At 41.2% G+C, this 14,945-nt stretch overlaps 1 protein-coding gene across 2 annotated transcripts; it reads right to left on the bottom strand.

Moving 5' to 3' along the window:
• Positions 1 to 743: 743 nt before the first annotated feature.
• On the bottom strand, positions 744 to 14,565 carry SUPT7L (suppressor of Ty 7 (S. cerevisiae)-like). Of its 2 annotated transcripts, none has more exons than XM_009698493.1 (4): positions 14,153 to 14,565; positions 6,850 to 7,174; positions 4,753 to 4,990; positions 744 to 1,251 (listed from the first exon to the last, which is right to left on the bottom strand). In XM_009698493.1, the coding sequence occupies exons 1-4, from the start codon at positions 14,563 to 14,565 to the stop codon at positions 989 to 991; spliced, it is 1,239 nt and encodes a 412-aa protein (XP_009696795.1). In that variant the 3' UTR covers positions 744 to 988. The 2 variants fall into 2 exon arrangements, with proteins under 2 accessions (XP_009696795.1, XP_009696796.1); XM_009698494.1 differs by lacking the exon at positions 14,153 to 14,565 and adding an exon at positions 11,185 to 11,198.
• Positions 14,566 to 14,945: the final 380 nt, after the last annotated feature.

Below are 14,945 nucleotides of genomic sequence, written 5' to 3' on the forward strand. Positions count from 1 at the left end.
ACTGTGAGGTCACTCTACAGCATCTTTGCGAGGTCAGCAGCAGCAGCAGCAGCAATGGCTCCCCAACCAGTGAAATACCCTGATTTAAGATGGTCTTGTTGCCTGCAACAGTTAACAAGAATGTAGCCAGCACATTAAGGGAAATGATTATTTTTGCTCTATTCAGCACTCGTGAGACTGTATCTGGAGGATTGCATCCACTTTTGTGCTCCCTCTTTCAAGAACATTGCAGCAATTTCAGTGGAAGGCCACAAAGGCAGTTAGGGGGCTGGAGCACAGGATGTACACGGAAAGGCTCAGGGAGCTTGGTTTCTTCAGACTTAAGAAGAGAAAAGGCTAAAGAGAGATCTCATTGAATACAACCACTTAATGGGTGCGTTAGAGAAGACAGACTCAGACTCTTCTCAGAGATTAACAATGATAGAACAGAGGCAGTGAACACAAGTTGGAACACAGGAAATTCCAACTGGATGCAAGAATATTTTTTTTCTTACTATGAGGGTAGTCAAATATGGGAAAATACCCAAAGAGGTTTGGCATCACCATTCTTGGAGATATTCAAAACTCAACTGGACAAGGCCCTGAGCACCCTGATCTAATAGGCTGGGCTTTAAGCAGCGGGCTGGACTAGAGACTAGAAACCTCAAGATGTCCCTTCATCCCAAATTATTCAATGATTCTATGACTTAGCAAATCTCCTCACAACTACTTTCCACAAGTAACTTCATCATTAATCTGCCAAAGCAAGCCATGACACCATCAAATGCATAGGGTGATCTTCAATCTCATGAGTCAGGATAGAGTACAGAAGCCAGCAAAGAGGGAAGCTGAAGTGCACTACACATCAAATGTCTCATAATAATATTACGCAAGGTCCCTCATACACCAGGGCCAGCCCTCTTTATGAATCACAGCCATCATAGTGCTCTCTTAGTTCATTTCAAGTCTATTACACACCATCAGGATTAAATAAAAAGATTGTCTCTTTTCACATCTTCTTCATCTTTTTCTTGCAACGCTGGTTGAAGACAGGTGAGGATCCCATCAGACTGTCAGCAGAATGAGAACAGTAGCTGCTCTCAGAGCCATTGGGGCTCTGTGGCATCCCAGCTTCGCTCATGCCTGACATCGGTTCCTCAAAGACATCACTGCCTAGGACCCCATGGCCATGTACATTGGCCTCCTCATTTTCCTGTGGCTCCATTTTTACCTGTGCCAAGTTCCAGAGTGGGGAAGCATTCACTTCAGCCCCTACAGAAAGAAAACATACACAGTAGTAACTGAGTAAAAAGACAAGTTACAAACCACATGTAGATGCAAGGGACAGCAGCACTGGTAAAGGAGCAAAAGCAAAGCTAGAGGTGAACTAGGCTGGGGGCAAAAAAAAACCACAACAGATCAACAAATGTGAAACAATAAAAAAAAAACCTGTTGGCTTTTGTTTGTTGGGTTGTTTTTTTAATAGCCCAGTAATTGCCGCTGTAAAACATATGATGCTATCCTTTCACAACCATTCTTCATGTGGTTTTCTCCCTGAGAAACAACAACTTAAAGAGTGCACATCACTCTCCAGAAGGAGGGTCTCAGCAGCCGTGAGGACACCAACAGCACAGGGACTAGACCCTGCATAAGCAAGACGCAGTCCAGAAGTCATTCGTGATGATGAGGTCCTTGCAATGTCAGCAACCTCTTTTAAGCTGTGAGACATATTGGACTTCTGGTAGTTCTGCAGGGGAGGTGAAGTGAGAGTGCAGAGGACTAGGTACATGAACAGTCTCAAATGCCGCTTCCAGCACTGAAATGCAGGGACATCAGAGTTGGCCGAGTCAGCCATCCAGCTGCCTGTCTCCTTGTACTCAACACCCGCAGGTCTCATCCCAACCTTCAGCAGAATGGAAAGAAACCTTCCTGGCTCAACCTCGCAGACACCCTGCTGGGAAATAGCACACACACACCCCCTCTTTTTTTTTTAAAAAAAACACTTGGACTATTGTGCAATTTGAGCAGATTGAGGATTTTCTGTATAAGATTACAAAACCATATTTCTTGATAACAGCAAATGTTTTTCTCCCCAAGAGCAGTAATTATAGATTGCATTATTTCTGCTTATTTACAGTTTTAAGAAAGACAAAAATCCTATTAAAAATACACTAATTGGGCCCCTTGCTGAGATGGGCGCAACAGCCTGGAACTGAAGAAAGCCTGAAATCTTCTCACTTTTAAATCTGGTCCCTCTTGTGTGGGGTTAAATTCATATGGAAAATAAAAAAATTAGGAAACCAGTTTTAGTAGGTTTTCCAAACTTTGTGTCTCATGGAGCTTGGCTACAGTTTGAAAGCATAACTAAGCAAAACCTACTACTATTCCCTATTATCAATATACTACTAACAATAGTCCCTTATTACTAGCAATTACACAGGGAACAAATCTTCCACCACATGTTTGTAATGTAAATTCTCCCTTCTGAAGGAGCCAGGAATCTTTTCCAGAGCAGCTTAGCTCAAACCAGGGTTTAGGAGACCTTTGTGGTAACAGCCTACATTAGCTCAGCAGTTAGACGACAAGTCAGAATGAAAGTGCTTGTTGGTGTCCAGCTGCCTTAATGAAAAGTCCTTTTTATGTTAATTATAAGTAAATGTATCCCTCTCAACAACAGTGGACACATCATTAAAACACTATCTGTTCCACGGAGTTGCAGCTCCAGTCTACACAATAATCAAAGGTGCTCACTTAACTTACTGCGTCTTTCTTTCATCAGTGGCTCTTCATCGCTCAGCCTTATTCCTTTCAGCTCTATCAACTGTCATTGAGAGTGTCACTAATGACTAACAGTACTTAAGCATCAACACAGGACGTTTCATCTTCAAAGCATTTTAACTTCAAAGTACCTTACAAATGAGCTAATCCTCATGTTATCCTGCTGGGTGGAGGAACAAGATCCCCAATTTTGCCTCCATTTCCCCAACTGAAATGAAATTAAGCAGCTAGCCCACAACCGCAACGTCAGGCATAAGCAGAAACACAAGCAGAACATGGGAGGCTGTAACAAGAGTTTTGCCCTCAGACACTGAAGCCTTGCTGCCTTCTCTACGGGCCTCACACTTGTATTTTCGAGATGCTGGTGTCCTAATTGCAGCAGCTTTTTCTTGCTCCTTGGGATATTATGCTTGCCCAGCTCTAGACTGGGACTTCTCACAGTGATGAGATTTCCAAAGGCCCTTGTGAAGTGAAAAGGGAGGAACAGAGCACTTGTATTCTTAATTAGAAAACATCAATTTGGTATCAGAGAGGCAAGAGGCATTTAATATACAGCTAGCATGCTAACCTCTGGTCTCAAGTGGTAGATGCTAATACAAAGCTTTCCAGATGAATCACTCACAACCCCAGATGGGCCAGGAGTCTGCTGTTCCTCTCCCACAAAAATGTGAGCACTTCACATTTCAGAGGTACTATGGAAAACAACATGAGTTTCCAGAAAAACATCAGATGGATTTGTGCTTTTTTAAAACTCAGCAGAACATGCTATTTAAAAAAAAAAAAACAAAAAACCACCCTAATGGACTCAGAGGTATACTCTAACCTCACTATATATGCTACTTAGTTTAGGGTTAATAGGAGTACAGGCTTCATTGCTTTTTAACCAGATTTTTAAGTGAAACACTTTTTATTGCAGGGATTTCCAGAGTTCAGAAGGTTCTATACAAAAATCAAACCTGGCTTTCCTTGTGAGAAGAATGTCTTCTTCATTTTCCAGAAAATTTAGCACTACTAAACAGTGCACAGAATAAAACTTGTATATAGACAGAGAAAATGCGCAGCAGCAGCAGATTCTCCCATGCTGGCCATCAGTGTGCTTCAATGCCAACATTAAGAGATGATACTTTGAGGAAAAGAGTGCAGTCTCCATAACCCCACTACTTCACTCACCATTTCACTTTCTACAGCCTCGGCTAACTACAGCAGGCTTTGGGGTAGAATTGCTAGAATTGGAGAGACTCCCACAAGCCCATTTCACATCAGTCACTGATAAGTTTTCATAAAACAGTGATTGCCACTACCACAGTGACTTTTGAATATGAAGGACTGCACCAAGTATCATTAGTATTTCCATAACTCATTCAGTGCCTAAACTATACAGGATCTTGAATTTACTCCAGTCACAAGGAACATGGCCTTCAACTTTTCAGTAACATGAATCTCTGGACAAGAATCCAACAGTACCCAGAAAAAAAAATTTAAAAAAATCCAGTACTCTCCTTACTAGAAATAAGGATAAAACCCTAGTCTCTTTTAAACTAATGTAATATAAACCCAGTAGTTTTTTTGTCTTTGTTACATTGGCCTGGAAAAAAAAACCAACCTGGTACTCGTACCTGCACCAAACACCCAAGTTCAAAACAACAATAAAGCCCTTGGGTCATCACTGTAGAAAAACAACCTACTTCACACCAATAACAAAGCCAAGAACTTTAACGACCCCCTAAAAATAAACACCATATAAAGCATTTTGTGTTCTACAGAGTCCACAAATGGAGTAAATATTTAACAAATGTTCATAATTGATATCTTTGATTCTTTGGTTCTGTATTTAGAAAGCAAGCAAGGGTTTCTCTCCCAACCAGATTTTTTTATTAAAACCTAAAATTTTTTTCTCCCTCTCCTTCCCCACATTGGGATCTGCTATTAAAAATGGAAACAAGATAACATGAAACAGTTGATAGACTGCTTCCAGCAGTAGCAAGAAACCCCTACCTGAAGTCTGCGGGGAAGCTTCTACTTCCAAGTTGGCCGAGAAGCGCTCGCTTTGAGCTCCAAGGACTCCAACAGGCAAAGACTGGTCACCAGAAGCCAGATCTCCTTCCAGCTCCTCACTTATGGGGAAAGTAATATCACTAACAGGTTCCTCCTTAATCTTCACAGGCTTTGTGTCTTCTGCTGCCTTTTCAGGGTTGACAATCTTCTCATACTCTTCAGAGAGCTGCTTGCTAACCTGTCAAAGATCAGTGAGGGTGAAAAAGAGGCCAGAAAGGTCAGAGTGACTTCAGAGACTCTGATGGCAATTACACTGCAGTGCGCTCTGTTCCCGGAATATTATTAACATCTGACCTGAATGAACAACAGGTTATCAGCTACACAGGACTTTTTTTTTCCCCTTTAAGAACATCTTCTGTCCTGTAACAAGGGACTTTAATAAGAGGTTTAATCCACTAACACATCTGCTTGATAAATACAAGCACCTGTATTTCACAGACAGTGATGATGAGACCCAGAAATTTAAACAAGCACAAAACAAAAGCAAAGTGTCTCAGTCTTACTTTTTGGTTCTACCTATAAGACCATTCCCCATCTGCCAGTAACACATTTACTCCAGCATTAAAAAACAAGCAGCTCAGATATAATTCATCAGCTTTGTAGTCACCACTGGGCAAAGCCTGGGTACCTTCTGCCAGGTTCACAGCAAAAAACACAGAAGTTATCTCCAGTCAGAGAAGTGAAGCAAATACAGGAATGAGTTTACAACTACTGTGTACTTCCAGAAACTTAAGAACTGTAAGCAATTAAATAAAAAATTTCAGATTTTGTCTGCTTCTAACAAATGCTTCTTTATATCACTGAAACCCAACAGTCAGCGAACTGTGCTCAGGAAAAGCCCAAGGCTTTTTAACAGCAGAAGCAAGAAGGAAAAAGAATACCAAAGCCTATGTCCCCCTTCTAGATATACTTCCAAATATAGAGGTCACTGTGGACCTTAGCCCTGCATGAAGAACAGACCAAATAAGACAATGACCAGCTGCAGGGTGACAGTGAACTGCAGCAGCAGAATGATGCAGAAAACCCAAATTCCAACAGGAGACCTGAACAAAAACATTTGAACAAAAATGAACTGGTTTTTTGAACCAAAATGTTTTTAATGAAGACAGATCTTGATGAATTTATTTTTATGCACAAACTCCAGAGTCCATCACAATTTACATACCACATGCACTTACAGGTGTCTCTGATTTATACTGGCTCTGTAAGCTACAAGGCGTCAACCCTGGGAAAAGATGGAGCACAAGGCAGCTGCTCCAAGATGAGTTAACTAGCACGCAGATAATGTGACAAGGAGGAAGGGATGGCAGGTTTTGCCTTTGGTCACGGGCTATTGACTTGATTCAAGTCTTGTTTTTTGATGAGTAGCAGTAAAAGTCCCACTTCAAATCCTTGTATTTCTCTAAGTCCACAACTTGTATCATTGTATCATTCAAATAAAAGGCATATGTTTAATTTCACAGAATACCTGGACCAAGAGAAACCATACCCTTATTCTTACAACTTACGTTGATATGGCACCTCTTATTCCAAGAAATTCAACAATTCCTTTTCTTTCTCCACAGAAGCACAGTCCCCTCTAAAGTGGAAGGTAGCACCTGTGTGATAACTCAGATCAGCACAAGTCATTCCTTGCTTAAGCAAACACAAGCCACTGTAGAGCCAAGTAATTTTTGTTCATCTGCTTATTTGTTTTCTGAAATGGTAAGCAACCATTAAAGCAGAAAATTCAGTTTATCAGTCAGTACTGATCTTACTTGATATTTTTCTCTGGGCCATTCAAGAGCTGGGGACTTTCTCTTAAACCCTGACAAAGCATCAGTAGAGCATTCTTAGCCTCAGTAAGGACACAAATAAGGGTCTCTGTCTTCCATTCAAAAGCATCCTGTTTCTCTTTTCCTTGATGACTCCCCTCCACACCCAAGAGGTTTTCTAATCTGATTTTACTTCAGTAAGACCCAAGACTTGCTATAGGAATAAGCAACTGTACTGAGGGTACATTTATTGGTGCCATCAGGTCCCTACTGCTCTTCTCACCTGAAGCATATAGCTGTGATAATCTTTAATGCGGTGTTGCCAGAACTTCTGCAGTGAGAGCACACTGCCAATGCCCACTTCATGGAATACCTGTTCCATCACATCAGGGAAAGGGGTATGCCCAAGTCGAGCTTCTCGATCCACAGCAAAGCGCAGCAGTTTGGTGAACTTCAAGCAGTACTCATGGGCAATGTCTGTCAGGGTCTCCAGGACACTCTCATTGGCACATTCAAAGCCTGTGTGAGCCAGGATGGTGGCCATTGACTGGTAGAGAAGCTGCCGGCAGGACGACCAACTCAGCTCAGTCACTGGCTCCCCTTTTCCTCTAAAACACAGAAAAGATAAAATTAGTACACCTCCAAAAACTGAAAGGAACATACCAGTTGAAGAGATATTGTCAATAGTAAGGTGATGCACAAAGGGAAAGCAGATTGTTTGGGGTTCTGCACAGCTTCTCCATTACATATGGACACTACCTAGTAAGGGTTTATCTGCTTTCCCTTATTCCCCTCCCTCCAAATCAGCACTGCAAATTCTCACTCTCCCTTCTAATGCTGGAAGATTCCTTGGGTGATGCATGAATGTGGGATGTAAATCTTCTGAACCCTTAAGCAACTCCCTTCCCACCCAAGAGCTTTTCTCCTGGAGATGTGAATTAAATGGGTCCTTGACACAAACAAAAAAAGGCATTTTAAATAACATGAATGCAAATCATTTCCCCTCTCAGTTAATTACATTTCTCTTCCTTATTATCTCTGATGTCACAGGCCTAATAGTCAGATACAAAGGCTTCTGGGATAGACAAGATCTGAATTTATAATGCAAAAGACACACATAAAAAGCAAGAAACAGGACACATATACATTTCATAAAGGTACAGTGTAGCCAAAAAGACCATTTCCCTGCCCTCATTTCCAGTAGTCACTAAGCACGACACTGAAAGTATCCCTGTATGTAACCTAAGAAGTGAACACCAGGCCTGGAGAGGTTCTGCCGTAGAGCAGTGCTCCCCAGCCTTGGCTTTGAGACCTCTCTTCTCAGTGTTGGTAAGCAGGAAGGAGTGCCCACGCAGGATGGAGGAGATGGAGAACAACTGACATGAGCACTTCAAACATCATTCATTTACAGTCAGGCAATCAAATTTTTCAACAAGATGAGTTAACAAACAGAAATTCCACATAGGAAAAAGAGAAGATGAGATAAGGCAAGGCCTCTGAAAGGTAAACACACTTCTACCAGATTTCTCAAATCACAATGAAATGCATGTGATGTATTTGCCTGTATCAGTAACACGGTCTTCAAATGCTGATGTCAAAAAAATGAAATTTCCTTTCTGCTAAGTATGGTATTTATACACTTTTTCACACTTCATTCAGCACCAACAGCAGAATTAAGCTAACAATTTCACTCTTCATTTGTTCCTGATCAATTTCTCCCAACATCTTCCGCAGCCCACCCTGAGATTCGCCTCGCTCTCACCCTACATTACTTGCATATCACCACTCTTGCCAGTAACAAGACCTGATTAAACAGTACACAGACAGCATTCATGCCTTGATAAAATTCTGACTACTCTTGTTTCTCCAACAAGTGCATTAGGTACCCTTCAGTCTCGTCAAGATGTTGGGTCATACAGCCTCAGCTCCTCCTGATCCTTGGGACTGACCCATAGAAAACCACTGAAACACAGCAGTAAAAAAAAGATAACTTTTCTGGGCAGTGAAAATGGAAGGTTAAACTCAGACCTATCAGGACCAAAGTCATTCATTTTCAAGAATACCCACTCAGCACTTTCTGATTATTCAAATAAAGAAGGGGATCACACTATATTAAGAGCTGCAGATGATGATATTTCTAAGTGGATATTAAGAACAGCATGTGGATCTCAGGTCATGGATTCATCCCAGTTATTAATTGCTGGAAAATGACTCACATCCCAATTCCTACTCATTTATGTAACTACTTTGTAAAGAAGACAGCAGGCGCTCTGACAAGATGAATTAAAAGATCATCAGTTCCCTTATAAACCAAGTGTTACCCATACTGTTTTTACATCTCCCTCACTCCCCCCTCTATCTCCCAGTGACAGATTTCTGAAGTTCACAAACAGCCATATGTCTTATACAACACTGGGACCAGGAGGTTATAACAGCAAAAAAACAACCATTGAACAAAACCAACCAGAAAATAACCATCAAAATTTATGCCTATAAAAAAGATTATCTTCTTTTTTAGAACATATAAAGGATATAGCTAGCTGTCCAGCAGCCATCAGTTGAGAGCACCTTATGCTACCAAAACCACTGAACACCAGATATGATTAATACAGAGGTAAATAAAGAGCCATTATGGATGCTCTGCCATTCACTCAAAACACTACGTGGGTAAACTTAAACTAGACACAGAATTTGGCAAGCCCAAGCATGATACTCAGCCACTTGTAACACAGAGCACAACCACCATTTAGCAATGCACATCACTGCTCAGAAGCAGCAGAGAATGTTATATCTCTTTTAAACTCTTAGAGGAAAAGAAACTAATTGCCAGCATTAAAATGCAGCTAGGTTACTATGCTGAAAGGGATATAATCAACTTGAAATCTAATCAATTAAAGACAGAGAGAAAAGAAATTTCAGGTACTGTACTCAAATCCAATCCCCACTTCTTGTTCTTGGTAAGGTCAATCAATTTTGTTTTGTTTTTTCTTATGTTTTCTTCTCTTGTTTTCCTGTTTCCCACAATAAACAACAAAGGAAGATGATTAAAAGCCTGATTAGACAGCAAAAAATTGAAATATTGTTGCAGATGTTAATGGAATCCAACAAATAAGAAAATATCTTTTTTTCTTCATATCCTTTAACTTTCAGGTACTGTCTGATAAGAGTGCACATAAACAAAACCAACTATATAGATATATTTAAGCTGAGAGCAGCTATCTAATATCAAGCCTTCCCAAAAAGCAACAGCAAACTTCTCCTTTTCCCTGAAGATCATAGCTAAAGAGCCTTGGACTTAGACCTCATCCAGATACTCAGCATCTACAAAAGCATCCTTCCAGAGACTATCATTATGCAGAATGCCACTCTCTGCAGCACCTACTGCTTTCCTGAAAGGTTCCCCATCCAGCAACCATCCAAAGCCAAACCTACCTAACATATTCCCAGGTCATATAGCTGCAAGTAAACAAGAGTACTTTAATCCCTAAATTTCCATCACCAGAGATTAACAAGACTGGCAATTAGGCCTGTGACTTGGAGGTGATCATCTCTACAGAATACATAGTATGACATTTATCACAAATAGCGGCCAATTTATCACTCTTCAATTTTGTATTTCCAATAGAGTTCTGTATTTTTATATATGGATCACCAACACTAGATGATGTTCCAGACAGAAATCTACCTGCCAAGCCATGAATTCATCAGATCCAAAGCCCAGCCTTCTCCCACTGCTACCAGCAAACCTGCAACATGCAGAACTTCACAACAGAACACATGAAAAAAGTGTCTGTTTATAGCAACCAGACCTATTTTCAGAATTAATAAGGTTTCAGAACTCACAAAAGGCTCATTTTTTGTGTCAGTCAGTGAACGTGACAACAAGCCATCCCTCAAAGGCAACACCATTCATTCACTCAAGCTCCTCTCCTGTAAGGCTGTTTTTCTTAGAGGGAAGGAGATCTTGTGGTTCATTTCCCTTGCAACTATCTTCAGGGGAAAGTGTCTGGGCTAAGTCAGTACAAGGATTAACAGCCGAGGTTCACTCAACTGCAGTAACGGAACGAAGTGCTCTGCTCCCTCCTAGGTGAGCATAAGGTAGCAGCAGATGGAGGGAGGGATTGTTTTTCCTATGAACACATCAATTTTATGAAACATTACATTGTGGAGTTGAATTTCTACCAAATGAGGTGCAACAAGGTCGCTTCAGAGCCATTTTCCCCAAAACAGTAAAATAAAGGAGAGCATTGGAAAAACAAGATTATACAAGTCAGAGAGTGCATTAAAGAACACAGCACACTAACTCAAACCAGAAAGTTGTTTCTTTTTGGAAAAGGGCCTCTTTCCACCTCATCCCAAGTAAGCCTCTTTTTAATGTCTCTGCCACATCTACAGAAGGCTGCACAGGTATAAAAAGAAACTGCTCAATGGATAAGAGCAAGATAATGGCAAAAATAAACTGGGTCCCAGTGGTACAACCCAGAAGATCAGACAGTTTAGGGGCTAAGCCAAAGTGCTTAGTCCAACAGGGGAAGTATGTTCCGCCCGCTCTAATTACAACTGCTCTAAATCCTTCCCAACATTAAACCTGCTATCCCACTGACACCTGCTCACCTACTTCTGTATTGACATTTCTTAACTACAAGCCCTTCTGCCATGAACTGTCTTCCCGTTGGAAGCTCCCAGTTTTGTTCACAGATTATCTTTCAATGCAAAGCACACATCTGATGTGGTCAGGAACACAAATGACAGAATGACAGAGAAATCTGTTAAGAAACCAAGCATGCACACACAAGAAAAAGCATCTGAAGAGGCATATAAAGAGTAGGTTAGGTTTCTTTTGAAGACGGCTCCATGCTAATCGGAGGAAGCTGAACAGGGAAGAAGAAAAAGCTAGCAGCCGTATTATGGTAAGAGTCTCCTGTTCAAATGGTAGCTTCATGACTACAGTTTCTTACTCATTCTTCATGGATAATGCTTTAAGCTTACCTTCTGTTTCTACACCAACCAAAACCAAATGTTAACCCCTTATTGTGTATTCCAAGAACTGTAACATCAACAGTTGCAACAGGACCAGATGGTAATTCATCCGGGAATACTAAAGGAATTCAAGGATGAAATAGCTGAATAGCTGTGGTGAGCCACCTTTTGCTTTAAACTGCCTCGGCCCATGAGGACCACAAAAAAGAAAATGTTTTCACATTTTCTGTCAATAGCTTCAGAAAAGATGCGAGGAACTGCAGGCTGGGAAGCCTCATATTCTCACACATCAGGGAAATTCAAATAAATTATAAGAACAGAATTAGATGATACATGGGTAAATACGCTACAGTCAGAAGGAGTCCAGACAGCTTTTATAAATTGAAAGCCTGCTTCACAAATCTACTAGAGTCCTTCAAATCTATCAACAAGCAAGTATGGAAGAGATCTCCACTGTGGAGTCCAGGTCTTCCCTCAGGGATCTGTGCCAGAATCAAGGTTTGTTCCAACATACTTATAAACCGTCTGGAAAAATGGAGGAGAGGAATAGCATCGTGATTAAAACTGCTCATGGTACAGATTTTGGGGGGCTGAAAAGACCGAAATAACTAAAAAACAGCAGTAAATTAGGTTCTGCCTCTTGCTCATCTCAAAAGAGATGAGAGGTAGGGGTTACAGGTACAGGGTCGGGGGGGAAGGGAGTTAAAAACAATGAATCCAGAGTTTAACAAAATAAAAGACAAGGGTGTGGGGTCAAAGGATGAAAATGAATAACAAGGAAACAGAAGAGGACATGTCTATATTAAAGAAACTTGTGGTCTGATTCAGGCTGGCAGCTCTTATCTTCCTTTCTTCTTATGTCTAAATATACCTATACACTGCTTCTCAAAGCCAGGTTACTGCCAAAAAAAATAGAATTAAAACATAGATTTAGTCAAAATCCTGTAACTCTGACAATGGCACTTCAGAGGGCAGCAATAAAATTAAGCATTACCATGTTTCATCAAGGGGAAGAATGGTCTTTCTTTGATTTGTTTTTACGCACTAAGAACAAGCGTCAGCAAATCGTGTAACTTTATTTTTCCTACTATAACAGCATCTGCTATTCTTAATTCATGTAAGTGTCTTAAAACAGTTAAGAACAAACATGCAACAGCAAACTCAAAGGTTTCCTCCTGGAAAAGCATAAATGAGTTTGGTTTAGCAAGCACACAATCAAATTCTAGTCTACACTGCAGCTCATTATAAATCCACTCTCTGTCAGCCACAAAACATTTAATTTCAAAATTGTCTATGCAGTTTTCACAATCTAGTCCTTAAACTCCCCCATGTGGTTGACTGCTAAATAACATTTCTTTACTCGGACCCCAGAAACTCGAAAGGGACAACAAAAAGACAAAGCAGCACCTAAAACATGGACAGAGCCACCGAAAACTTAACTTAAAGCTGAAGCCACTGGGGAGGGCAGAGCAGAACACTGCTCAGTTCTACAAACCACGGGGCTCAGACTTTATTCTCACAGGACTGTATTTCCCTGCACCCATCTTGGCTCATTACATTACTTCTTCCGAGAAGGACGATGATGTTCCCCCACAAACAGCACTAAATAATCACTCTACTGTTCAGACAGACTATGTTACCAAAAGCAACATTGCATAAAATGCATTTTATGCAACCTCAGGCCCTTAAAGATCTGAGTGGCATTTAACTGATAAATTATATTTCACTGATGCACATTTTCCTCGTTTTAAAAACTAAAATCTATTATCCTCTCCCACATCATGTGCAATGGTGCACAGTCTTTAATCTAAGAACAGAAAGTTATAGTAGTGAGGATTAATCCCTGAATTTAAATGCACATAACCTACAAAGTATCGTGAGCTCCTACAAGAAATGCAACACCTCCTTGTGAATTTAGTGCTTGTCAGAGTAGTAGATAAGGAGGTGGTGGCAATACTATTTAATCAAAGATTGGCTGCAGAGATAGAAACAACACAACCTTCCTTTACATTTTCTCCAGCCCTTGTGAAGCCAGTATCAGAGACAAGAATTCCCTTCACCCATACTCATTGCCACCTCTGACCACAATAACACCAACAAACAAGGTGAAGTGTGATAGTTACTATGTCACAGGTGCTTAGCCACTTAAATCTTACAAATATGTTATTAAATCATCTTTCCAGAACCTACTACTAAACAGCCAAAACCTAATCATGCGTCTTTTGGACTTTCAGTTACAATAAGGCAAGTTTAGTTGTGAGTGAGTGACCTAAGTAGAAGAGACTTCACATCCTATAACTAAACTTGTCAAAACAGCATTGAACATAGCAAAACCATTCACAAATATTTAGCGTAGCACTAACAAGACAGAAATCAGCACTATACATCCACATTTTATAGACAGGAAACAAAAGCACATTTATTTTAAACAATGTGCATGTTATCCACACAGGAGAAATCTAAATCTTTTCTTTTCAAAGTCTGTTTTATAGTCTACATACAACCGTTTGACCCTTCAGCCTACGGGAATCAACATAACCTTATATATTTTTAAAAACACTCAGTTTCCTTCAGCCAAGAACTAACCCAAAGAAATGCCAACACACCTGTAGAAATCACTCTCTGGGTCACTGTGCCTCAGCTGAAATGGCATTTTGGGGGTTTTGCTATCCAGAGGAAGCAGGTCATCAGGGAGAGGTGGAGAGGCTGGACAAGATGGCAGAGGTTCATTGTCTTCAGTTTTTATGCCCTCCGCTTGCTGCTGGTTTTGAGCCTGAGCCATGGCGATCAGGCTGCGCAGCCGCCTGTTGTGCTGGATGAGCTGAATGGTGTGAATTGTGAGGCTGCAGGGCTCCGAGGGGATGTCCAACATGGTGGTTGGCCGGGGTTTGTTTGCAGATGGCTGATGCAATGGAGGATCTTGGACTTCCACAGTACGAAACTCTCGCTGAAGCAGGTCAAAGGAGCTGCGGTTGGCCTGGTTAGATGAAACTGGAATCTCACCCCAATAACGCAGCATTTTTACACGTATTGTCCTCAGAGCCCAGAAGAAGGCTACCAAATACTGTAGTACAAAGGAACCTTGTTGCAGGGAAAATCGCTAGGTTTTGGGCAGCAACAGAAACTAGAGATGGGATGCCACTCTGAGTAAAGCAAACCACGACTGTCAAGAAAGCTGTCGCTCAGTGCCTCACCAGGCAGCGCAGTTTCCACGATGGCATCGGGATGCAACGCTGGCATTTCACAGATTACATTGCTGCTTCTCCTGGGGGGGTGGGAGAAACGCACCAGTAAAGCGGTGATTATTTATATTTGTAACAGGGGCTGGTGTGGCTCCACCTGGGCCACGCCGGCACCTCGCTGAGCGGGACCCACGGCGCGCCCTGACCTGTGTGCAGA

The sequence above is a fragment of the Cariama cristata genome, unplaced genomic scaffold (genome assembly GCF_000690535.1).
Source record: "Cariama cristata isolate BGI_N322 unplaced genomic scaffold, ASM69053v1 scaffold1844, whole genome shotgun sequence".
NCBI classification, from domain to species: domain Eukaryota; kingdom Metazoa; phylum Chordata; class Aves; order Cariamiformes; family Cariamidae; genus Cariama; species Cariama cristata.